At 39.1% G+C, this 27,778-nt stretch overlaps 1 protein-coding gene across 2 annotated transcripts in view; it reads left to right on the forward strand.

Moving 5' to 3' along the window:
- Window positions 1–27,778, forward strand: part of rsrc1 (arginine/serine-rich coiled-coil 1) — a 165,037-nt gene that overhangs the window by 70,308 nt on the left and 66,951 nt on the right. For both annotated transcript variants that reach the window (XM_084716936.1, XM_084716937.1), the window contains exon 6: window positions 6,575–6,626. In XM_084716936.1, coding sequence (XP_084573062.1) covers window positions 6,575–6,626 — 52 coding nt within the window. The remainder of the gene's footprint in view (window positions 1–6,574; window positions 6,627–27,778) is intronic.

The raw sequence follows: 27,778 nt of genomic DNA on the forward strand, positions 1-27,778 counted from the left end.
AGGTGTTGTTAGTTCAGAACCAAACAAGTGTTGACAGTAGAACAGCATCTCTGGAGTTCTGCAATGTAAAATTGCTTTTTTTGTCAAAGTAATCTTGACTGATATAACAGCTTCAGCTCCCAGTTGTTAATTTGGCTCCAAGTCATTTCTCTGCCCCATTGTGTTTTTTGAGGTTCATGCTAACAGGCATGCACCATTTTGAAAGACTGTGTCTAATTTGGCTTTTCACAGCACTAAGAAAACTAACATTTTTTTTAAAACTAATAATGTTATGTGGTGTAGCTAAGTATGTCAAAATTTTGAAGGAAATTAATATTTAAAGTGAATATCTGGTCTTATTTTCAGTAGAAAGTAACATGGAGGCTACTCTTTTTTAATAACGAGACAGGATAGCTAACTATTACCATTCTATTGCAAAAAGAAATATTTTTATAATTTAAAATAGTTCAACATGTCAAGTTTCTCCTGTAATCTTTCAAAAACTTTATTTTGGAGGGAATCTTCTTTTTTTACTTTCTATTTAGATGTTTTGTACATAGCAGCATATATGTCATATACAGCACATGTTCTGTAGAGCTGTAGTGGAGATGAGATGAGCTGCACTGGCTTTGTTCCTTGGAGCTGCTGGGAGATGATGGCTTACTGTGTCGACTGATTCTGGAGCTCAACTAATCATCAGGAAGACCAGCAGTGCTTCACTGTCTCTCTCTGACCTACAGTATCTATCTAACCCATCGCTGCTTCATTGTCCCGTCTCCTCTCCCTTCAGTCTCTTCCTCACTTCCTCAGTTTTTGTGTCATGTCTCACCTGAGCCTGGAACTGACTGGACCTGAATATGGTTATCATAGATTGAGTTAGTGATTATGTATAATTAGATTATGTCAGAGGGGGATGACTGAAAGTAGCTGTGTGTATGATAATGATTGCTGCTTTTTAGCCTTTATACCAGTCTTTGTACCAACATGGAGTTTTATCCTTTTCTGTTTTTCTCTTTCTACTCAGTCATAAATTAATTCTTGTTGTTGTGCAGTATGATACGAGGCAGTAAATCATTTAGTGAGACAGTGGTCTGACTCTTTGACCATGGTCTGGCCAAAGAGGGCCTATCGGACCTGCTCCGCTTCTTTGTGCGAACCTCTAACAGGCATTTATTGTTTTGTCTGCTCGGCCTCAGGCCCAATAATAAGTCCCTTGGACCAGAGCATGACTACAAATAGATGAAATTTCCTGCATGCGGTGCTTCATTATACACAGTGTTGCATTGTTTTTACCAAGCCAAGTGAATGTTATTTATTTTTGTAATGGGACGTGTTTGTTTTTGACTAATGGGACAGGCGCTGGGCACTTTAACTCAGCGAAAGCGTATCTCAGTGTGTCTGTCGTCACTGAGGTGAGGTAAGCGAACGAGCCGGAAGTTGATTGTGAGCATTCTGGGCTTCCTGTCACATTTAGGGCAAGAGTCATGCGGGTGTGGGTGTCAGTGTTGGCGATAATAACCCAATAATAGTAGATTCTTTTACGGCAGCTACTTGAAAAGGAGGATGTTTATAAAAAGGCGTTTCTTTACATCTCGTCTGTGTTATACCTGTACTGTACGTGCACAGGCATTCAGGGACTGTTCTTGCTCTTACCAAGTGTTTCAGCTGCATTTCAGTTATGTTTAGTGGAAAAGAGGGCAGCATTTGAGATTCTCTATCAGGCTCTTGTTCATTATTTACAAAATTATTTCTGTCGCTTTTCAGAGATGAAATATTATGAAAGATAGTGACCCAAATTATTATGTTTATCAGTATTATCATGGTGTTGAATAGGTTCCAAAAACACACTGAAATTAAGTTTTACTTTGAAAGGGTTAGGGGGTATTTGTGTGACGTGTGTGCAGCAACGCAAATGGTTCTCAGCAAAAACAGTGAAAATGATCTCTTTATAGTCATATCGATGACATAGCAGCATTATAACACCTTTCACTTCAGTTTCATTGTCTGTTTATATAGAATATATGACAGACATGAAAAAATCAGGCAAAAACAGTATTTTTCTCTTGCGGTCTCTTTTTTTTCTTTCAGTTCATTTTTTTTTTCTGTTTCATTGGCATGACTTTTAACATGTTGCCAAAGCACAATTACAATATTAAAGACAATGAACAGTTATAATGTAAATAGCAGTGGTTCATTCTCTCTGAATGGAGGGAGAGAAAACAATCACTCTGGTCACAGCTGTTTTTTTCTCTTCTCAACTCTGTCACACTGTCTGTGTTGACACCACACACACGCAAGCTGCAGCAGTGGTCACCTGTCTGTCTTTGCTCCACTCTGCACGTCACTCACCGTCAGTGAAACACGCAGAAGAGCAGAGAAACTTGAGTGACCACCCAGGTCAAAACCCCAAGGCAATGGGTAGAGGGAAACACAGCGTTGATTTCTGAATGAACTGATATTTGGCATTTAAACAAAGCCTGGTAGGGGGTGCCCATGGCCTGGTGGAAAGGGGAAACACTATCCTCTCTACGATGGCCAGAGTGTCACCCCACCTTTGAATGTGGCTGTTCTGACCAGTCATAATCACTTTTGCTTCCAGTGTGGTTTGATGGCATGTCATTCAAAGCTGATTTTGAGCATAGCCCTGCCTTAAACATGGCTGAGCATCTTAGGCTTTGTGGTTGCTCTACTTGTCTGCATGTCAGAGTGTGTGTTCTTGAGCAAGACACTGAACCCTAAACCGCTCCTAATGAGCAGTCCAGAGCAGATCAGCAACTATCACTGTGTGTGTGTGTGTGTGTGTGTGTGTGTGTGTGTGTGTGTGTGTGTGTGTGTGTGTGTGTGTATGTGTGTGTGTGTGTGTGTGTGTGTATGTGTGTGTGTGTGTGTGTGTGTGTGTGTGTGTGTGTGTGTGTGTGTGTGTGTGTGCATGGGTAATTGAAAGGCATTGTAAAGCACTTGATTCGTTGTTAGGTTAACAACACTACAGTATATAAACACAGTCCATGTATGACTGTAACAAACCACCATTTAACAAATACTATACATTTCTTATTAAAACCTGTTTATGTCTGATCCTGTGGGTCTTTGGTCCGCTCTGTCTGTATTGTTCCTCATCGCCATCTTTTGATTTCTTCCTAACCTTCCATTCCTCTTCATCTCACTTTCCTTGGTTTGTTTGCTATATTCTATTTCCTGAGCTCTGAAGAAAACATAAATAACTTTTTTTTCCTGTCTTTCTCTTGTCCCCCTCTGTCTGTTCCCCCTTTCCTAACAGTGTGATAATTTAATGCCCCTGTAAGAAAAGCACTGCTCATTTCCAATACACACTCCCATTATGTTCCCTTAAAAAAAAAAAAACACACACACACACACAGTGTCTCGATGTCTCATGTTTGTTTGTGTGCCTTGGAAAGGCACAGTTGTAATTGTGGGGCGAAGCCACTTCAGATGCAGCGGGTGCCTCTCTCCCAGTGGGGGGAACATAGATCTGCCTCTGGGGAGCACAATTAACGCCTTTTTATTATTTACTAATGAATTACACACAGAGGAAGCGGGCATGCATGTGTGAATTAAGAGAGAAAAATAGAGTTTGTAGGGAAGTAAAACCATGCAATGCAATGTGTGTGTGTGGGTTCTGTATCATTATGCTTGCTTGCATGCTGACTTCTGAGTATAAGTTGATATAAATTAGCCTGTATCAGCCTCAGTTTACTTGTCCTGATTTTTTTCTTTATTTCCTCTTCTCTGCATTTATTTAAAGGGTAATTCAATGAAGAATCACACATGGCAGAAGACTGCTGTGATACTCTCTACTAATGCTTTAAAACCAAATCCACAATAGGCTTTTAAGTATGTAATTTAGGATCTTATGTACATAACAGTAAGCATCTAAAAAGTATTAGAAGTTAGTTTTAATCCAATTTGAAATATTGTCATTTAATTTTTTGTACACTTCCCTGATATTGGGTTTGTTATTTACTACGAAAGTTAAGAACTTAATTCTGTGAACCAATCATAATGAAATCCACATCAGTTGTCCTAATCAAACAGATGCAATAAAACCTCTCTGCTCTTGCTTAATTTCCCTCTTTGAAACTGAGCCAACTCAATAACAGGGAACAAAAGCTGTTAAATCTTTCTAGACTCCTTTGACAAAAACAGGGATTGTGGCTCACTGAACTTGGGAGTTGCTGATCGACCACTGCCTTGATTCACAGTTACATTAGTTTGGATCCAAACTAAAGTGTTAAAACAACAAACTCATGCAATAACACAAACAAACTACCGAATCAAGGCAGCTGTGGCGATTCCTGTGTCCTGCAAGATAAAGTCAGTTTTTATCAAAGGAGTTGGGTGGTAATGAAGAGAAAATGGATTGTGGCTGCAGTGCCCTGTTGTAAAGGACTAAAGTAACGTGTTAGGGAGACGTGTGTGCACTATTTCACAACATATTTTCAGAGGCGTTAAAGTTCTGGTCACACTCCAATCATTGATGTTAAAGCAGGTGTTTTTCCATTTACAGGTTACTGGAAATTGTTGCTTTGACATCACTGCCACATTAGTGTCCTCAGACAAGCAAGTTGCCAGAAAGTTTCAACAGCAATAGACGACTCAGCAGCAGTGTTCTATCCTGTGTGATTTAGTGTTGTGTTACCCACAGCTGGCAGGAGTAATGTGTCTGTGTCTGTGAGTGTGTGCATTGAGGATACATGGTCTTACACATGCCTTAAGGCCAATGTAAACAAATGCTAATGTAATTACCGCGGGGGCGTCGTAATAAACTGTAACTAAGATGATTGCACAGCACACAATGATCAGGTTAGTTAAGCCGTGATGTGTTATTGCTTTAAATGACTGGTTTCACCAAGACTGATTTCTGTGTCGTTCTAATTGTTCATGAGTCTAAGCCTTTTACCATTTAACTGGGTTCAAATCGGCCCAGGACTTCTATAATGCGGCATGTAATCCTTCTTTTTGCTCGCAAACTGTTACTGTTAAGGCAAAGATGCCAAAAAGAGAGGAAAAATAGACTGTATCATGTCCCTATCACTTCTCCACAAGGGGGAATGGAAAGTGTGTGTGTCTGTATGTATGTGTGTGTATACGTGTGTGAGTGGGTGAAGGCCTCAAGTGTTCATCTTCTCCAGCATAATAGTGATTAGTAATTTCAGCTGTCGAGCAGTGCCAGTCAGTGTGACTGTGATCCACTGTGTCATCTGCTGCTACAGGGGATGCTCATGCACACACACACACACACACACACACACACACACACACACACACACACACACACACACACACACATATCCATGTTGCATTAAGTGTGCGTCAGTCTGTCTGCAGTGCCTTGATGTGCGTTCCATCTAGAATACAGCACCCTGACATCGCCACATTAAAGGGGGTCATTATATTTCCCTGGCTGCCACCGAAAAGTGACGTTTTTACAAAGTGACAAGTTTACAGTTTGATAAATCAGATTTTTTGCTGTGGGTGGGGAGCTGGGAGAAGGAATGGTGTCTGTGGAGGAGGAGGTGGAGGAGGAGGGAGGAAGCGCTGCCTGTCAGCGACGCCCCGGCCCTGTCGTCTAAATGATGCTCCCAGGCAGCAGATTCAGATCCCATCCCCATTAGCATTTAATTTCTCTCTAATCCTACACAGTCTCCACCGCTGCATGGTAACGAGGGCCGCCGTGCCACGGCAGCACCGAAAAACCTCAGAGAGCAATCTGCGAGCTTGCACGCTCGCCTTTTACAGCTTGGCGCCCTGTCGTAGCCATCATTCTTCCTTGACAATTAAGACCCTCAAATCTAATAGCAGTGATATTGGAATTACAGCGAGGCCCTTTTGAGGGCATGTCAGGAAAAAGGGTTGCCCCTCCCAATACAGCTGTCAAAGCACAAGGCCCTCCCCCGTTCATGCCCGCTAAGCGTTTCTGATGCACACACACATACACACACACACACACACACATACGCACACACACTCACGAGGGGAAGGGGAATATGTTGAGTCTTTGGCTGTGATCTTTGTAAAATGTGCTCTCTGTGCCCTCTTATCCAACTCTCCAAAGACTTGTTACAGCAGCTTTTGTTTTCTCTCTTCTCCTCTCTCTCCCTCTTTGTCTCTAAATTTCTCTTCATCTCCTCCTCATTGATTCTCCCTGGTGTGTCAGAGATGTTGTTGCTTTCTGTTTTTCACTAGCAGGGTTTTTACAGATGACTAGACTGGTAGATTGGTGAAGTTGTCCCTTGGTGCTCCGTGAGGACAGTTTCACTCTAATGGCTGTAGTTAAAGATTATCATGGGTAAAATATATTGCAGCCTGAAGGGACGCAACAGTTTTAGAGAGAGATTACATACAACAGATAAAGTTGTGTCAGTGTGGAGGCACTGTGTCCTGTCATGAGCTGTGCTCTGTGATGTCTCAGGCAGCAGGGTGGTGTAATAAACAGGTAGATCTGCCTGTTATCCTTTAAGACGATGATTAGGAAGGCCTTGCTCTTTGTCTAAGAATGATAAATTAAATTTAAAAACAAATCAAAATATGAGGTTGTTTAATTTTCTGTTGTCTTTTATCCGTTTCTCTTCTGCAGACTCCAGCAGAGCAAGCTAAAGTTCGAATGCATATGGTCCTGCAGGCTGCAGGTAAGTGTGTGATTCTTCTTCTTTCTCTTCCTTTTATCTTTTTTGTGAATGTGTGGGTCAGAACTTCTCATGTTACATCTCTCATTCAAGGATCATAACTTGAAAGTGATGGGTACCAAAACCTGGTATCACAAATTATTGAAGACTGTAGTATTGATAAGCTCTGATGTTACCAGTTTTCCTTTATATTTAGGCTTCCCAAACATTATGTGGTATCTTTTATTTTATCACCTCTGTTTATAATTTGCAATAAGATTAAGACATTCTTCTACAATATGTTTTTGCTCTACATAATTTAGAGAAGACATCTCTCTCTGAGTCTGTCATATGTATTTGGTTTGGGGGCTAGCTCTCTCTGCCATTCTCTCTCTCACATGCACACACAAACACTGCTGTCAGTGACGATGGCAGAGAGTTGTAGAAAACACTCAAAAGTTTGGTTGCATTTCACTAGAGTGGATATGGAAAAATGGTCTTTGCCACAAGTTCAACAAGTCTCTTGCATGTAAGGGTGGAGATCAGAGCAGTCTTTTCAAACATACAGTGAAAGGGCATCACATACATTCGAGAAATGCCATTTTCAACTGCTTAGCTTGTTGTTCATGTCTCATTACCTCATCTACCTCAGGTGTGCTAAGTGTGCCAGCAGCATAGAACCCACACGGCATTAACTAAACTGTACAAACATGGGTAAATAGTTAACAGTCATCATTAGCTAACTGATTGTTTAACCATGGGTATATTTATCAATTCAATCGGAAATGTGTCTTGATGTCAGTGTCATCCAAACTGTCATTCAGAAGTCACAGTTCCAGTCTCAGAGAGCTCAGAGCGTCCTTCTGGACACTCAGTCCAGACTGATGGAGATTATCAGATCAGATTTTATTCCAGGCCAGTGGCACTTTAGTAGCTGCTGCTCAAGACTGTTAATTTATATACAGTACATATCAGAAAATAATGCAGTGTTAGTTTTGTTCTTAATTTCTTTTTCGTTTTTTCTCCCAAAGCTTAAAAAAGAACAGATAAGTGTACAGTTAAAGTACCAGATCAATTAGTTGTAACTGTAGGAGTAATTTAAGGTTAAAATCTCAAGGATACCCATCCCTAGTCTTTAATCTGGCTAAAAATAAATGATTCAGCACAGCAATGCAGAGATGGGACTCAGCTGTCAATATATATTTTTAGCCATGCTTGCGGCATGGCTCTGGGGAAACTTTGATTCATAAATATAGTCCTGTGATCACCTAAGGCTATGTAGTAAAGCAAGCATTTACAATGCATTTGTAGTAATATATGTGGAGATCCAGTGCAACAAATTGCAAAATTCATGCATTTTATGCTGATTATTTGATCAATTATTTACTTTTAGGCAATTACCAGACAGAAAGCTTGTCCAGTTTTGTACTGTGTAGACGTGTGGTGCACGTATGAGGGACGCTGACAGTGTACCATGGCCTAACACCTGAGATGAAAGTCAGCACTTTCAAACCTAAGATCTGAGGACAGCATAACACCTGTACCTGCACTACACAATATACCCAGTGTTCCAATGATCATTTTACCCTAATCTATTTCAGATTTGATGAAAATATGCTGATTATATATTGATAATATATATATATATATACATATATATATATATATATATATATATATATATATATATATATATATATATATATATGTATATATATATATATATATATATATATATATATATATATATATATATATATATATATATATGTATATATGTATATGTATATGTATATATATATATATATATATATATATATATATATATATATATATATATATATATATATATATATATACATATGTATATATGTTAAGACCTATTTTTTAGCCATATTCTGCTGCTCTACCAATCAAATCTGCTGCACTGACCTTGGAATGAGCCACAGTTTCGTACTTGTTTTCCCACACAGTCTCACAGCACACCTCCTCAAACCCGCTACCACAATCTCTCTCTCTCTCACACACACACACACACACACACACACAGACAAATGCATACACACACTCTCCTGCTCTCTCCGCTTTGAGTGCTTCTGGGCCCATATTCACTGCAGCTTAATTTCAAACACTCCTCCCAGTACATAAGTCATAGATGTCACCATGCACACGGTGTATATATTCCAGTGTGTATTCGAGGGGTAGAGTTGCGAGCCAGATGTGACAGGCAGAGATTGACTGTGGAGAAAGATGTCTTCATGTTTACAGTCATGCACACACACACACACGCACACACACACACACACACACACACACACACACACACACACACACACACACACACACACACACACACACACACACTCACACAATCCAGCACTTCAGAACAGGGTTCTAATTTCACCACAGGAAATATATGAAAGAACCAGGCATCTATACATCATCTATAAAGCACCCAGCAGCCACACACTTACCTCACTTAAAACTTGTTCTGCCTTACTGTAGGCCACAGAACAACGCTGCACTCCCCTGCTGTGACTTCAGTGATTTGAACTTTGGGAGGAATACTTTACATACTTTGTCATACTTTGAACTGACGCCATTTGGTTTACATGTGGGAATTTTATGATTTTTCGGAGTCAGAGACGATTTCTCTTCTTTCAGTTTTCCTTTGCTCTATAGACCCTTTTAGTTTCAGCATCTTGATTATGTCAGGGTTTTAGCTGAAGGCAAAACAAAAGAAATACTGGAAGAACACAAACACAAATCACCTCAGACTGGTAGACCACCTAACCAAACAAGAATGTAATCTTGCCATGTTGTTTGGTGCCAGTATCGAAGTAGTAGTGGCTCAAAATTGAAGTTTTATCAAATGGCAGCTGACACTGGCAATCAAAAAAAAAGCTAATACAACTGTGTTTAATGCAATAAGACAAAAGCCTGGAGAAATTAAATATTCTCCCTCATTAAACAGAATAATATAAGTGATCACCTTCTGAATTCAAGTTTCTCATTTTTACCAAACTGAGATGAGCTTTAATTGCCCTGTTAAGTAAAACACACTTAATTTAAACTCGACAGACAGAAATAAAATAAAAGTCACCAAAACTGTGTTGGTCAGTCTTTTCACTGTTATAAAAATCACCAGCTCTGGTTTTGATTTAAAATAAATGAAGAGTAGTCTGGCTCTAAAGGCTGTTTTCCCTCTCACTTGTCCTCTGGCATTGTGGGTATATACGTGCCAATGTATTCATCCAATTGCCCAATGCTATGGCAATTGTAAGAAGATCATCCATCCATCAAGAAAGCATCAGCGGGTCAGCCAGTCTGACTTTTTCATGTAACACTCGGGGTCCTGGAGAGTGAGTGACAAACATTTTCAGAAAAGCTTGTATTTTCCTTTTTTTTTATTTTTGGGTCCTTTTAGCCTTTATTTGATAGGGCAGCTTTACACAAACAAAATGAGGGCTTGAGGGGGAAGACACGCAGCAAAGGGCCACAGGCTGGAATCAAACCCATTGCTGCAGCCAGAAAAGTGAGTATTTTCTTCAGTCATTGTTAAGAAACAAGCCAACAAAACTTGCTCACTAGTTTTTAGGAATTGTTTTGCCTCCACCTATGCACGGACCACAAACAACAACATAATGTCTACCAACAGAAAAGGAGTCCACTGTGTCTTCTCTTCATCAAACACCCCACGCTCCCTGCCCTGCCACCTAAAGGCTAATGTTGCATTAGTGGTGTGGCGAAGCACCATAAAATTGAGCATGTGGCTTTGAGTGCAGCGGGCGAGACTGGTGCAGAAACAGGTCCAGGACCAGACGCAGGACTGTAGGAGAGGGTTTAATGCACTGGACATGTCCCTGGTTTTCCTCTCTGTCCTAAAGGCTTCCAAAAGAACAGGTTTATGGCTCAGTCAATGATTGTCTCCTCACCACAGCGACCAGGCTGGCCTGTCTGGTTAAACCCCTAGAATATAAAAGGGTTCTCAGTAGAACCCCCTGGGTGGGTTCTAGATAAAACCCTCAGAATATAAAGAGATTCTCTGTTGAACCCTTTATGCTGGTTTCTCGGTAGAACTCTCTGGAACGGTTCCAACTGGAACATTTATAAAAGGTTCTACCAGGAATCAAAAAGGGTTCTCCTATGGGGACAAACTGAAGAATGTTTCATATCTTAGAGCGAAAAGTAAAATATAAATGACTTGAAAACTTGACTGTTTATATGCAATGTTTGTTTATTATTTGAGCCTTGTTTTCTGCTGCCCTTCCTCTGTCATTGCCCTTGTTAATTTAAATCATGTTTGTATAATTATTATAATTACCATTATTAGGGATATCTTTTTTTTTCTCTCGTTCTCTGACCCTGCAGCTGCTAAGTTTCTCACTGCCAAATCGTTTAAATTCATCCGTCTCATATTCTCTTATTATTCTCTCCGTTTTCTTTTCTCTTGTCTCTCTCTCCGTCTCTCTGTCCTCTCACTCTCTCCGTCTTCACTGTCTTTGTTCCAGCGTTGTTAGCAGACAGAGGGAGATAGGGATGGAAAGAGGGTGGGATGGAGGGCGAGAAGGAAGCAGCAGATGTTGGGAGGCTGTGTGAATGTTAATGTCCTGACGTAGCCGTGGAGCTTAAGCCTCCTCCTCCTCCTCCTTGCCTCCGTTCCTCTCTGAGCACCCGCCAGGCTTTCTCTCTCGGGGTCTCCTGACATCCTTAAAGCCCGTGGCTCTCCACTCCTCTCCTCTTCTCCGTTCGCCTCCACTTCTTTCTCTCCCATCCCCTCCCTCCCATCCTCCCTCCCTCCTTTTGTCCGTCTATGGACTTTCTCTAGTCAGTAGAGAGCAGATCATCCCATGGCTAAAGCGGCTCAGGCCTTTGTGTTGGGGGGCTCTGTGGACCTGTAATGAGCCCCCTCGGCTGGCCCGCTGGCCTGCTTAGCGCTCACTGGGGGCTTTGAGTGTGTGTGTGTGTGTGTGTGTGTGTGTGTGTGTGTGTGTGTGTGTGTGTAGAGTGGGATGAGGAGGTGAGAGGAGGAGGGCAACACTGGCCCCCAATGAAAGAGTTGGATGGATATGTTTATGGGTCACTTCCTGCTTGGCCTACATATCAAACACACACATGAACACACACATATCATGTGCACACACACACACTACACTCCATATTTCCAAGACAAACTCACTTGCTAATTTCATCGATAACAAGATTATTATCAAATTTCATTTCATTGTTTCATTTCAATTTCATTTAATTTCATTGTTTGCAGCTTTAATTATTGTTATGTACGTGGCTTTTATAGTAATAAAACAGGCCTTATTATGTCATAATATGCATCACACATCTACTTCCTCAAGATTTTAACTGAAAATATTAATCATTCATTTCAAAATATTTGACTTTCAAAAATAGCTCTTACTGTTAGAAAATCACAGTTAAAAGCCATTATTTTATTTCTTCATTCAGTTCTCCTGTCTGTTCCTGCTCATGTTGCTGTAAGCTCGCCTGCATTGGTCAGTTAAGAAAAATTTAATTGATTTGAAAGTGATTTTATTGCTCCTAGGGTAAATGATCAGAAATGCGTTCATAGCAACAGTCTGTAATTCTGAAATAACAAACCTTAGAATGCCATAATTGACCAATCAGAATCGAGTCTTTAACAAATTTGTATCAAGTATAAAGTAGAGGCAGACTGATATGTCAGCCTAACACAGCTCAGGTTTAAATCTGTATCAGCATATATGTTGTCCAGTATGTTGTTACAGAATATAATGTGGATGTTTTTTGTTTGTTTGTTTTTTTATTTGTTTTATAGGCAGCATTTTATTTATATTTGATGTTTTTTTAAAAAAAGTCTTTCTATCTTTCTATCTTTTCTATTGGTCAACATATTAATTTCAGATCTTTTTTTAATCCCTAATGTTGTCGGCATCAGCTCAAAAGATCCATTATTGGTTGGGCTCTAGTATAAAGGTTAAGTCATAGAAAAAAGCAGCAATGTCCTGAACATACACACTATATACACTTTGTTTCTTGTTTTGTACCTTTTCAGTATGTTTTCTCAATGTCTGTATACATCTGCACATCTTTTGACACACATATTGGACATGCGTACATCATGAATGCACATGTACTCTAGCAGCCCTCCTGCTTTCAAAACCAAAGCACTCACATTTTCATTCATATTTAGTTCCATGGACTCACACACAGAGCAACTATGACACCCTTACATATCTTTTGTACTCCTTTCTTTTAAGCCACTTGCTAGGTTCTTGGCTCTTTTCAGAGCGGTGTCCATTTCCACTCAAATGAGCATGAGCACTGTGCGGCGGTAGTGGGCCTCTCCTTATCCACACATCAATAGGGAGTGTTTGCAGAACACCCACTAAGGACCTGAGGGGTCAAGGGTCATCAAAACCTCCGTCTTCTCCCCATTTGAACCTTTGACAGCAGCAAAACAAACAACCCTTAAGATCTCATCAGAGGCTTGAACTTGGCAGGGGCTCACTGATCTGAATTAACTTTGTCTATTGGTTTGTCCAAGTTTGACACCTGGCTGGAGCTGGTAGGGAGACAAGTTCTGATTTTAATAATGCAACTATCCAGCAACTCAGTATTTGGTTTAGAATTAAAGTCACACACCTTTTAGTGCTAAAGGTCTAAAATATAGCTGAAAAAGTCCTTATGATGCTGCACAGATATACAAATGAAGGACTTTAGTATTGGATTTAATTGGTGTCTTCATGTAAAATGAGATTAGTTTAAAGATAAATATGACACATAAATCTCATTTTCTCATTTAAATGAGTGGTGTTATTTGCAACTAATATTTAGCTAAATAAAGGCATTTCAATTACAAAATAATAACACCTGGATTTAATTTTTGTTTGTTGTTTTCAAGTTTTCAGTTTGTGAAATGTAAATTAAATGTTTGCCTTTTTGTATAGGCATAATTACTGTTGGTTTTTTTTCTTTTTTTTTTGAAACCATGATAAAAAGATTTTGAATCTGTTGAATCTCTTTTCAATTTTTATTCACTTGAGTTTTATTTGTATAGCACCAAACAAAATTTCAGGGCACTTTGCAAACTCTTTATAAACCCAGTTGTCCCCATTAAAAGCAAACACTGAGGCGACTGGGACACTTAAAGCAATAATTGGGAAAAAAAAAAAAGTTTGAATATTATGGCCTAAAAAATATGTCATGAACAAAATATTTATTATTTTGCAGGAAGTTGTTTCTTGGCACTGGAGACTCCCCTTAAAATGTAAGTGAAATTGTAGTGAAAATTACAGTTTTTAGATATTCTTGATATCAATCATTCTGTAATAGCAAAACTTACTGTCTCTTTATGATTTTGCATTACAGATGATGCATTAATACAGTTTAAAATGTCCACTAATTCTGATGTAAAACAAGGAAAAAACAACCCTAAAAGAAAAAGTGTGCAAGTCAACATCAGTATCTAAAAATATTATATATAAGTACAGAATATTTAAGAATATTTGTCTGACTGTTTTAAATTAGTTGAGGGGAGAAAAAGACTAGAACAATAAGGGACATTCATTGAATGGTCCCCCTGTCAGAGATGACCAGGTGCAAGGGTGCTTGATTTATCAAAATAGCGTTATGTCCAAGCCGAAATTTTTTTGAAGGAAGAACGTGTGACAAAAAAGCATTATTATGACATACTGTAGTGCCCTCCTGCAAATCTTTTTCCCCAGATGGAAGAAAACATTTCTGTTATTCCCCCCAATCATGAATAACCTCACAGTTGGAATATCTGTCAAAATAATTGTAATGTGATTTTTATTTTTCCATATCGTGTTGCTATTGCAAGATATATACAGTATCATAGATCACTGGCCCACCAGGACACCCATTTTAACCAAATTTTAAGGATTGCCAGATATGTTTTTGTGCCTTTTCTGCAGGTCTGTGATGGTGCATGTTATGAGTGTCCCTCTTGTTTGTGTCTGTAAGTCTTTCTGTCTGTTTATATCAGCTCTCTGATCGAGTGACAGACATAAAGAGGCAGAAGGAGGGGGGGGCGGCCAAGCTTAGCAGCATCATGCGATCAGACTAATTCTTCCACAGTAAATACAGGGTATTAAGCTTCTCTGTCGCAGCAGGGGTCCTGAAGAAACACACACAAACACAGAAACACACACACACTCTTTCTCTGGAGATCTCCGCTTCTTTCCTCCGTCTTCCTTGTGCTTCCAGTACCCGCTGTCCCTCCCACCACCCTAGCCCACCCCCTTAGGCCTTGACAGATGTGTGCTGAACAGACCACATACATGGAGGGTGTCACCTTACCCCCTCTGGAACTAAAGGGCTAATGCGCCACATTTAGGAGGGTGCCGCCCTTTGTTCTGCCAGGATAAGAGGTGACGGGGATGGGGAGGCTGACCTAGCTCTTTACATGGCCCAAGTTCTGTATTTCTCTGGCCTCTCTGCATATTTTTTTCCTCCTTAAACTTGTTTTCCTCCCCTCTCATTCGTCCAATTTTGTCTCTGTACTTTCATTGTCATCTCCCTAAGATTTAGCCGTCATCTCTGGAATGCAGCACTGGATTTGTTAGGCAGTGAATTACAGTTATCCCACATTATCTATCTTCATATTATTGCTGTCACTCTGGACGTAGTACTATTTGTGTGTGACGTGACTGAAGTGATGGTCACAAACGCCAGTCAGCGGGGATCTTCATTCAAAAGGGGATTTCTTTGTAAAAACACAGGGGAGTTACCCGGTAATAACTTCTAACTACATGTTCTCTTTGCTAAATGTGTTATTGTAACAACAGCAGCAGCATGCTCTTGACTGAGCAGTTTGAACTGAAATGAGGGATGTTGCTGTAATAAGAATGGGGGGATTTTTGAGCCCAAAGGTAGTAAACAACTTGATGACAGCTTTTTTAAAAAAAGGATATGATTATTTTGTTGTGAGTTTCATGGATTCTTGTCTGTGAAGTGCTGCTGTTGAACCTGAATTTTCTGATTTATCAGTAAAGGTTCAGTCAGAGATCAGAAACAGCAAAGAGAAGAAAGAATAACCCAGCAAATGATGACTCACGTAGTTTAATGATTAAAACAGCCTGGTCCATAGAGAACATTTGCTAATGTTTACCCTGCAGCACTTTTTAAACACAAGCCTCAACTTAACAAATCAGCAGAGAGGCTTCCAGGTTAGCTGCATTGTACTGGATTTAGTCTGATACTCATTTTTGTTTCCTTTTTTTTCAATTTTTATTTGTGTGAAATGTTCAAGTATAAAGCTAGAAGTGTAACAATAAACAAAGCAATTACACAACAGCAACAGAAATCCCCTTTTGCATCAGTGCAGGAATGTGTCTCCTGTTGTCCTCTGGGAGGATAATGGCACAGGGGTGTCCTGTAATTTAGCCTCCGTAACCATTGATCAGCTAGATTTATGTGCCATTACCTCACTGTTCCAGTCAACAGTCGTAATTATGTCTCACAGTGAGGGAGAGGGAGTGCGGGGCCTCCGGTTACACAGGACCCAGATACCTGAATAAGCTTTTATCAAACAGCCCCTGCCGCTCACTTCGTAGCAGATTGACACCGGTGGCAGATCGACTGACCTCTGCATGAGAGGGGTGGATGGATGGATGGACGGGTTTGTCGAGCTCAGTTAGTGAACCATACCTCATAGTAAGAGTCCTGTGCCTCAAGCTGTTGCTCTGACCCACTCAAAAGAAGTCTGTCTGTACTCTAAAGGTGCAGGTGAGTTTAAAGAAAGGGTGTTTTGAAATGGATCTCCATGGTCCTCTCCACAAGTGAGTTTTATTCATCTCAGTAAGAAATAAGCCTTCCAGTTCAAAGGTGTCTGTCAGTGGCAGGGTGGACTTAGTGACCTAAGGACTGCATGGATCAGGGTTTTATGTACAATTGATTTTTGGTTTGTTTTATGGGTATAATAAACACAGGTCCTGCTGTTTCCCTTTTTCTCTTTTCTGTAGTAAGCTTGTGATACTACCCTCACCCCTCTCACCCCTCTCACCCCTCTCATCCTCCCACTTTTCAGTGTTGCAGTTGAAAAACATTTCACAGGGACCATTTTGCAAATTTATCTATGACATTAAAGCGGTAACGATTAGTCTATTAATTCCTTGAAGTTTATCAATAGAAAATTAATCAGCAACTATTTAAATGAGTGTTAAATGTAATTTTAAATAAATTAAAATATCAGTCAATATCCACTATTTACTGTTGTATATCAGGGCTGAAAATAGCTAAGGAACAGGACACAGACCTATCTTTACTTGATGACATGTGGGATGCCATCCTTTAAACAATGCACTCCTCTTTTATGTGTGGATGGGGATGTCACAATACCAGAAATTCAGTAGACAATACTAACACTGCCATTATTCTCGATAACTAATTTGATACCACGGTACAAGACAATAAGAATAAAATTCAGCTGTTGTTGTTTTTCTTTACCACCTGAAATAAAAACTCTTCTGAGGTTCTAGGATGAAAGACCGAGGGGGAGATTTACTGAACCTGATTTACTGTCAGGAGAGCATGATGCCATGTCTGAAATCAAATGCAAAAGTGATTTCTGCTCACATATCAAGTCTGGTGCTTTTTCTCTCTCATTCTCTCCCGCTTTTTCCCTTAACATTTTAACAGAATAGTAGTACATATCTGAAGGTCTGTACTGTGTTTTAAGCCTGATGTTTGGCTGCACTGTGAAGAAAAAGTCCACAGTTTCAAGATTGAATTTATTTTGTTGAGCTTTGACCAATCAGCTGAGCTGACGGAGCGCACTAGATGCGCTGCTGTGTGCACCACTGCAGCCAGCGTGTGTGTGTTTGACTAAGAGTGGGAGAGGAAGGTAGAAAAAGGACTATTGCACACAGTCTTTCTGGAAGTCATTAGTACTAACTGCGACTGACTGTTGATTTGTCACTTGGCCCACCAATCGAAACCTGTGCTATTTTCTAGAAAGTGGATCTGAACCTGCCTGCCCTGTGTGTTAACTGGGTTGATCCGTGCATCACTACTTCTTCTTTTGGATGAGTTGACGCAGAGCTGTTGCTGCAGCTGCATGTCGCCATCTTACATGTGTAGTTGTTTTTGTTCAGTGCTGGCAGGCGTTCTTTTCCTTCCTCTGGCATTTAACAGCAGACTACAGGACTTGAAAGTGTTGATGCTGTCCAGAAGAATTGCATCTCAATTACATTTTCAAAACTGTGGCACCAACTTAGTAATAAAGTATCAGTTGTTGTGACATTCCTACTTTTTACCTCAATTAAAAGTTATACTTCAATCCCCTGTTTCTAAAATTAAATATATACAGAGCTTAGTCCTAATTGTGACACATGCATAAGAATGTAACCCACTCATAGTGCTATTTGGCAATGGGCAATCTCATATGGAAGGAGGCTGCCTCATACACACACTCTCAAAGGCTTCAGGACCTCATGTCCTGTCTAAAACTAGGGAACACACTCAGTCTACATGGATCGGAGCAAATGTTTCATCGGGTCGAGGGATCACTTCTTGCATATTTCCTTCAACTTACTATGGAGACAGGCATCTTTTCATTTACTTCATTGTGGTCTCATTATTAATACCACTACCTTATGCTAATGGTTCTTTTCCTTAAAAAAGAAATCCCATTTATGTTTTATTTTATTTATTGATGATGACCACACACATCCATCACACCACTGTTATGAGACCATCTTACCCTGTTTAAAAACTTGTACTGTATTTGTCTTGGGGGAAAAAAAGAAGAAGAGGAAGACATGGTCAAACAAAGAAAATTTAAAAATGCCAAAATTGCACTGGTTATAGCTTCTTAAGTGTCAATATTTGCTCATCTGGTCGTCTATGATATTAAAATAAATATCTTTGGGCTTTAGAATGTTAATTGGACAAATCAAGAAGTTTCAGTGTGTCAGCTCAGGCCATTAGAGCTTAAACAATTTGTTGGTTATTTGATAAGCAGGGAAAATAAAATTGCCAGCTGTATTGATAATCTGATTATTTTTTAGATGACTTTGTGAGCAGTAATATTAAAACACTGATTGCAGCTTCTCATATGTGGGAATTTGTTTCTTTTTTCCGTTTTATTTATCATTGTAAATTGAACATCTTTGGGTTTTCAACTGATGGTTTTTGTTGAAAACAAGACATTTTCAGATGTCTCCATGGGCAATTTTGACTGTTTTCTTTCTATTTTTCTATTTCACAGACTTAACAATAAATTGATTAGTTGAGAAAATAATCATTATTTGCAACCTTAAAAGCAATTACTATATTTGAGTAGGCGTTTGTGTTTTTATTTTGTTGCTAGATAACATGTTTTCATGTTTTGTTGTCAGTTATTCTTATTTCAGTAGTAGTTGTCATTTTCCCAAGATTGAAGGTCTTGGGTGTAAAAAATACTTGTCAAATTAGTGTACAACTTTCCTTTCCTTGCTTTAGTTAACAATATATACTGTACTAGAGAGAGAGCCACTGAGAGGAAATTCTCTGATTCTGTGTATGTGTGTGAGAAAGAGAGGGAGATTGAGAAGGCTTTGTTTTTCTTCTGTGGGCAGATTTCAAACAGCATCTGGTGAGCTCTTGAAAAAGACCGTTATGAGTATGTTCAAATCCAAACTGAATCATTTCTGCACCCTCCTCCTTCCTTTTTCTCTCCTCCTTGTTGTCGGTGTTTGGAGACACATGGTGATATCTTTCCCTCCTCCCTCCCTGCCTCTCCCTCTCTCTCCTCTCAACATGTAGACATTTCCATAACAGAAAAAGAATATTTTTAATTTGCTGCTTTCCATAATTTTGCAACATATGGTATAAACGATTTTGATGCAAATGTATGTGCTAATTATTTGCAGACGAGCCTTAAACAGGCCAGCCATTGAAGTGGAATGAAAGCAAATTTGCAATCACCTTAAATTTTGCTAACCATTTACTGTTAAGTAAACTTTGCTAAGTAATTTAATTACCTTGGACCGCTGGCAGGCGCTCAGGGCCTTTTTTTCGGGAGGCGGTGGAGGCTGGATGCAAAGAATTCAGAGTGAGAGGGATGAGAAGCAGAGGGTAAAGACAGTGTATACTGCTAACAGCAGTATTATTGAATTCTCACCATGTGGAGGGTATTGCTGGAAAATATTTTTGTTGCTGCGGCGTCTTTGTGAGAAAAAGGTGGGGTGGAGATAAGGACTCTTTTAACAAGTTGTCCTGTGTCATCATGTGGTTTTTAGGATTTCTTTTTAGGAAGTTTGTGTGTTTATACATGTTTGTAAAGTGTTTAATAGATGCAGCTGTCCGATTGGTCCTGGATTAGACATAAATGGATTACGGCAAAGTGAAGACTGTGTTTTCCTGCATTCCTACCTTAGTGATTTATAATCATTTCTACCCTCTGACACATTATTCTTCATGTTAGGGCCAGGGCTGCACAATAATGCCAAACATTTAATTGCATTTTGCCTAATACTGTGGTCATGGTTGTTAATCATGATCGCTGGTCTCAGTTCAGAGGGACTTTGCAGTGCTTCTGTGGCTCACAGGAACAAGATCTTTGGTTCCAATATTTGTCCCATATTTTTGAAAAGAATTTACCTTACATACCTGCTGCATTTGTTTCGACAGCGATACTTCAGTTGTTTAGTTGTATGTTTAGTCGTGACACACCATTCATTTTAGTTCCAATAGGTATGTGTCTGCCCAACAAATTCAGTTCATTTTGCCATACTGATGTTACACTTGACCTATCTCACAATGTTAATGAAAGTGAAAATTAATTTATGTATCCACCCTGTGATTCTGATCCGCTCCAAAATTTAATAGGTTGGCTTGGCCCATGTTTCACCTTTTGCCAAGTTTTATGAAAATCTGTCCAGAAGTGTTCCCTTAATCCTGCTGACAGACAAACAATCAAACCAACCAACAAACAAAAAACAAAAACAAAAACAAAACATCCTTGGTGGAGGTAATGCCTAAATAAATAGAGATCTATGTGCGGTGATAGACTGGCAGCTTATCTCGGATGTTTCCCTGCCTTTCACCCAGTGCATGCTGGGACAAGCCCCAGCCCCCCTGCGACCCTGAATAAGAATAAGCGGGTATAGAAAATGGATGGATGGATGATCAGCGTTCCTGTCATAGATGGACCAGGATGGGTTGCTGCAGCAACCTTGGCCTTCATACACTAATCACACTGGGTTCTTCTGATGGCTCTTTAGGTGATTGAATTGATTGGTTGTATTACTTTAAAGGGCAGCAACAACTCCAAGGCTTATTTGGTGTCACTTAGTCTACAAATTAAATATCTCCTAATAATAGACACTGACACTTTTTGACTAAAATGGTTTTGTGTTTAAGTTTTTTGTCTTTTTTTCACCTGGTTTACACTAAACAGTTTCAGACTTTTTTAATGTAGTTCAAGTCTGTGATTACACCTACTTTATACTTTAATGTGCAGCTCAGCTGTTGTGCTACATGATTGAGTCACAGGAAATGGCAGATGTAAATGCAGACAAATTCAATGAATGATGTGCCCACGACACCTGCGATTGCTTGCAGTGCTTCATGTGAATAATGGAGGCATGCTTGATTTAATAGTACAGTGGGTGGAGGAGAACTGTTGCTTAGATGTTAGGGTGGGAAATTGCAAGGTTGGTGGTTCAATTCCCAGCTCCGCCTAACAGCATGTTAAATTGTCCCTGTGCAAGACTCTGAATGGATGTTTGTGTGTCCACACATATGATAGCAAAAATAGGTAGGGTTATTCAGTAAGTTCTGCAGCCTGTTTTATACTTTTCCACTGATGAATAGTTAGCAGAGCTACCATGCAAAGAAATGTAGCAATGCTCCGATAAAGGCAGTGAAGACTGCTTGCTATTAGGCAAGTTTGTCTGTAAACCATGCAGGATTTCTCATTTTTAAAATCAGCTCAAATGTTTTGTGAGAAAGGAAATGTATTCAACACATTTGTTAGACATAAAAGATACAGTACAGACGACGCGTTTTGGTGAGTAACACTGACTGTAAACATAACTTTTGTTTATTTACAAAAACCTTCATCAGGCACCCTTAAAAGGCTGAAATGGAATGTGTCTAAATAGTTAAAAACAGAGTGAGTACAGGTGGTTTCCTACAGACAATAAGCTGGAAATAGACAATATCCCCCCACAAAATAAAATTACCACCAAACCAAAGAAACGACCATCATAATAATATCAAAATATTGATATAATTATAATATCAGTGCAGTGAAATAATGTCCATACAGCTCGTGTTGATCAGATCATTGTTTTTCTCATCTCATCGAGAACATCTTAAAAAAAATGGTTTGACCTTTTTAGATTTGGTTTATTCACTGTCTTGCCAATAGTTGGATGAGAAGCTTGACACCTCTGTTATATCAGTCAAATATAACTCAACAGCCAGCAGCCACTTTGCTTAGCATAAAGATTGGAAACAAGAGGAATGAGCTAGCCTAACGGGACCTATAAAGTTCAGTAACCAGCATATTATTCAGGGACAAGTAAAATCCCATTTTGGGCTAATAAATCTAGCTCACTCACTTGTCTGACTGGGCAAGTGGGAGAAAAGAATCAAACTATTCAACTAATTTGTTATTAGATTAATGGTAACTAATTTTTCAGACAAAAATGGCAGAAAATGCTGTTTTCAGCCTCTCAAATATCACGATTTCCTACTTTTCTGTGTTAATTATAATATTAAACTTTGGATTTTGGACTGACAAGACACTAAAAGACATCATCTTGGACTTTGAGAAACTGGGGTGGACATTTTTCACTATTTTCTGATACACTGCAGCCCTAGGTTAAGTATGCCAATTAAGTTTAGTTGTAGTTTTATTTATTAGCAGTTATCAAATTACAGTTTGTTCAGGGGCAAGTGACAGCTGACTTGGGCAAGTAGATTTCTGACCCACTTGTTTAACCGGGCAAGAAAAAAAACATTAACGTTGCATTATATCTCTGTTTTTAATCTTTACAGAAACCAAAATGTAAGAGGGACAAGTTATATTTTACAGGGAATTATGTATCAGACTATTTCTTGGCTGGGAGCCAAAAGCAAATAAGCATATTTTACAAAATATCCAGCTATTGCTTTCAGGTCCTCTGTACTTGTAAACTGACTGAGGTCTTGGCCTCTGTACTCATTTGGCAAAAGGTTTTATAAATCATTAAATACGACAATTCTGACATTGTAGACATAAATATCTAATTACCCAATTAAAATGGTTCATTTTATGGCTCTATTTGAGGCAGTGTTGGATGCAGTTATGGCTAACAGTCAGTGGTATGGAGAAAAAGGTGGATACCCCATGCAGTTGTGTAGACTGCCTGCTGGACTGCATCAGCAAGCTCCAAATAAACTGGTTAGCTTCTTGAAGCTTTACATGATCAAAATATCTGACTTTGCTGTTACTTTTTCATCTTTATCAGCTTCAGTGGGGTGTTGGGGTGTGTGTGTGGGTGTGTGTATGCTCCAATGTGTATAGTATAGTCTGTGTGTATTAAGGTAAATGGAGTATATATGTGTTTCTTTGTGTTACTGTCAGTGGTGTAACTGCTTCTATAACAAGCTCACCAACTGATTTCAATTAGAAATGTAACATTAACAGAAGTTTTCATGTACAAGGCTGTCTCTTCCTATCATATCTCACCAACTGCTATTTCAAAGGAGTCAGTCCTCTCAAAGTTTTTATTTTTCTTCATTTTTCCTTTTTTCTCTCATCAATATGACCTCCTCCAGTAGTAAAGTTGAAACAGCTTCTTCTCTCCTTTCACACCAGCGAGGCTCAGACACACACACACACACAGGAAGGCGAGGGCCGGGATGGAATTGAAGTAATAAAAACCTCTTTGTTTTAGTTTGTATTGGACCATTCATCATCACTTTATTTAATACGCGGCTGTAATTGTGCCATCCCCAACCATCACTAATGGCTGTGTTCGTCTGTGTTTGCTTTGTTGATGGAAATGAATGAAATTAGGATAAACAACCGCAGAGTCGCGTGTAATCAAGCCCTGATTAATGTACCGGCGTTTCAGCGCCGTTTCTCATTCCACAACACCTGATATCTTTCCCATAAACAAATTCTGTTTGTCTAAATGAAGAAATTAAATGACGCATTTGATGAGTTTATGATTGACCCGGTCCGGCTCGTGGCTCATTATTCTCTGTCTGTTGAGGCCAAGAGGTATGTGACTAATGCTCTGTCACTTCCCACACAAGGATTTATCACCACCACTGATTAATGGCAGCCAAACAGCATTTTAATAATTTTATGATTGTGGTTTCTGGCAGTCACAGAGAGAGATCGAGAGAGAGAAAGAAAGATAGAAGGTCGCAAGAGGAGGGAGGAGAGGAGGGAGGAAGGGTGGGGGGTGTTTAGAGGGAGAGGGTCCAAAGAGAGAGAGAAAGCGACAGAAAATGTTCATCCCAGATTAAATGTTTTATGCCATCGCAGGCTGTGCAGACGGGAGGCATGATTATGCGCCGTATGAACATCCCCATGAATCTTCCTCTTGCACTTGAAAAGTATTTCATACACATGTTTAATGAATTTCACCCGCCTCATTATTACATTTACTTTTTCCACAGGAAAGCAACAAATTGGCAACAAATCTGTGTAAAATACCTCAACAGTGAGCGATTGCTTCCCCCCGGGGGTTGGAATGTGGAGGTGGATCAGGGAAAGGGGCTGATTTACAGGTTAAGAGAAAGAAGGGGTTAAAACGTTGGCGTGGCAGGTGGAGATTATGATATAGCTCGTAGATTTTATAGCACAGGCTGATATCTTATAGCAGATACTGAAAAAAATAACTTGAGATGATCTTCTTGAGAAATGAGAAGATTTTCAAGGGCATTATTTTTAAGTCCTGACTCAAGACCATTTTAATCATGCTTAACTCAAATTTACCTCAAACATTTGCTGTTCTTCCCTTCATTTACTGACCAACAGTCACTTGCATTTACCTCCCCTGCTAAATGCTCAGATCCAGGCTGCATTTTTACATTGTGACCAGGACTGCTGCACAATTTATCCAAATATTATTGAAAGTGACAAATGGCCAAATGCAAAGTCCAGATTGTAAAAGCTGCATTTTTTTTTTTTGATAAAGGTAAATGTGTGACAAAACAGCAAGTAGTGCTGCAGAGGCGCCCTGACCTGCAAATCTTTACTGTGTTTATTTGTGTTGCACAGTATTTTTTTAAGTCATATTGCAATTATTTAGACTGAAATTGTGATACAGTTAGTCATTTTTGCATTACAATTTTCATTTTTATTGAAAAAACTAACAAACTATCAAATCATGATGATGTGGCATTTGTTGAGGTCTCTGCCAAACAAACATGTTTTCTGTCATCTGGAGAACGAAGCACGGCATCTCTGTAGCACTACAGCACTTTATTATAATGCTGTTTTCTCAAGCATTTTCCTTTTTCAAAAACTTGCAATTTGGCTCTGGTTCTGCGATTTGGATATTGAACTTAGCCAAATTGCAGTTTTGTTAATATTGTATTTAATTGTGCTGCCTTAGTTTTTGCCCAAAATTAGCATTCTTATGCAGGTTTTTGAAATGCAGGTAAACTTGCTAAAAACAGGTGATTTACCCTTTTCTCATTGCCAGCACACACAATTGCCTTTCTCTTTATTTATTTATTTTTTCTGATGTGCACTGGAAAGCCGAGATTCATATCATGAGTGTGCAGGAGAGCTGAGACAAAGGTGTCTTATCCTATCTGTGTGTTAAGCTTTTTTATAGCTTCAAACTCAAAGTTTAGTTTTTTCTCCTGCGTCGCTGTTTGTGCTTTCATATTTCTGCTTTATTTTACTGTTTCATGTTCATTTTCAGCTGTACAAGGGTCTTGTCGAGTTACTGCTGATGAAAACCCAGCATTTGTTGCTCTGTAATTAATTCAGATGCTTGACTGAATATGCGCCATCATCAGTTAAATACACAAATTCAAGTGTGTGCAAACTCTGCTGGACTCAAACCGTAGTCACAGTTTCAAATAGAGACAACAAGCCTATAACTCGGATACAGATGCACATTTAAGCCCAAATGTCCTGGACTGGAAGAACTTATTATACTTCTATTACTACTTACTCATTATTAACGTATTACTTATTTCAAATCTGGAATTAATTTGTTGTCAACATACTTTTGCACGCTGATTATTTAAGTGTTAGTTACATATTATGACCTTCTTTTGGAAGGTTGATGCATTAGCATGTGTGCATATGCTTACATTTGTGTTTATTCTCACGGTGCTGAAGAGTTAAATTCTGCATGCCAAGGCACGTATTGTAATGACTCCAATGGGTTTGAACAGCATGTGTTTTACTCCTGCCACACCAGCAACCTTTCAAAGTGAATGTTAGTTTGAATTAGATTAGTGTGGGTCATTTTTTCTCCTAACTCAGAGACACAGGAATAAACGCGGCACGGCTGATAAACATTTAGACACCTGTCGTCTCCAATCTCACGTTCCCGGCCTCAGGAACAGATGGAAGTCATGAGTTGTTTCAAACTTCTAATGCAGTCCTAATTTTGTACAGATTGTGCTGTTACCCTTCCCCAACTAACAATCACACACACTCAGCTCATTATTTTTCTGTTCTCTCTGCTGTTACATGCTTCTGTCTCTATCTCCTACTCTCTATCTCACAGGTAAAACCAGAGCATTAACTGTGTCCTGTCTATTGGAGAATAACTGATAGTGTATATTTAAATGCTGATATAATAATGATAGTTTGTGCAAGAAAAAGACCATAGTCCAACACAGTAGGAAAAACAATCTTTGACTTTATAAGGAACTGGATAACTGTTGAAATGAATATCAAACACAATAAATATAGCTGTTAGATGCCTGTAAGAAACCAGCATTGATGAGACACACAACACACAGTCATTGCCACATTATTAGTAAGTGGGACTTAGCCATGAGGGGGTTTGAACCCTTGACCTTTCAATCCTTAGAGAGAGTGATGTACGCACTACACTTCTGAGACAATATGGTTCCCCCACACCTTCTCACAAGTGGAGGCATGTTGGTGATAAAGTTCTCAAAAAAAACAAAAAAAACCCCCAAAAAAACAAACAACAAAACCCACATGATTTTACTGAGGTATATTGTCTAATATTTTTGGTGATGTTTGATTGAACATTAATCAAAACAAGAAAATGTTGTGCATACAATAAAAACTACAGCAAGAAATTCAATATCACTATGGACTCACCATTTGACAGATCTGAACACAATTTCAAACACAATATTGACTGTCTGCAGAGTGTCTGTTGATTTTAGCAGCATTCGAATTTTAAGTTATGGAGCTATAGATATGACAGTGACAGACGTCCGAATTGACCGCCGGTTTGCAGTGAGGCAAACTTTTGTCACAATTAAGTGGACGTGCTAAAAAATCATTTCTGTAGGACATGAGGGATATTATTTAAAGTTTGGATTGTGAAATGTGGCTGATCGGCCAAAACAATTAATCAGTCAACCTCTAATGTTTGTGAAAGTTTTTTACTTCTAATGGCTCTTGACAAGAAATATGTCCAGGAGATCCTTTAATTAACACGTTATACAGTACAATGAAAATGTAGTCAACAAATGCCAGTAAGATAAAGGTCTAAATCTAAATCTATAATATAAATAAATATATAATCTTTCCATGCATTTCTCAGCTGTTCATATAAGAAACCTAAATTCTAGAGAAAGACAGGCGGAAAAATCCACGAACATCTCTCATGAAATTAATTCCATTAACTCAGCACTTTTGTATTCTGAGTGCCATCCAATAACAGACCATCCTGCGACCACTGAAGTTCATAAAGCCTCTGTGTGCCACTGAACTCTTTCTAGCTAAGTACTCTGGATGTTTCCTGGTAAAATTCAACTGTTACAATTTCATGTGTTTCAGATTTGTATTAAATTATTTTTTTATGTGATTGCCATGCAAGAAATCATGGATTGATTGATGTTTGTTGATTTAGAATTATAAGGCAGCTGGTGATGCAGGCTATGGTTACACAGAAGTTTATGGAAGAGTATTAGGGCCAGGCAAGGCCAGATTTTCTTTTATTTTGCATTTTGAGAATAAAGTTGCAATGTTGAGAATAAAATCAAAATTCCATTTCAACTCTATTCTT

The sequence above is a fragment of the Lutjanus erythropterus genome, chromosome 4 (assembly GCF_056507025.1).
Source record: "Lutjanus erythropterus isolate fLutEry1 chromosome 4, fLutEry1.hap2, whole genome shotgun sequence".
Taxonomy (NCBI): Eukaryota; Metazoa; Chordata; class Actinopteri; order Lutjaniformes; family Lutjanidae; genus Lutjanus; species Lutjanus erythropterus.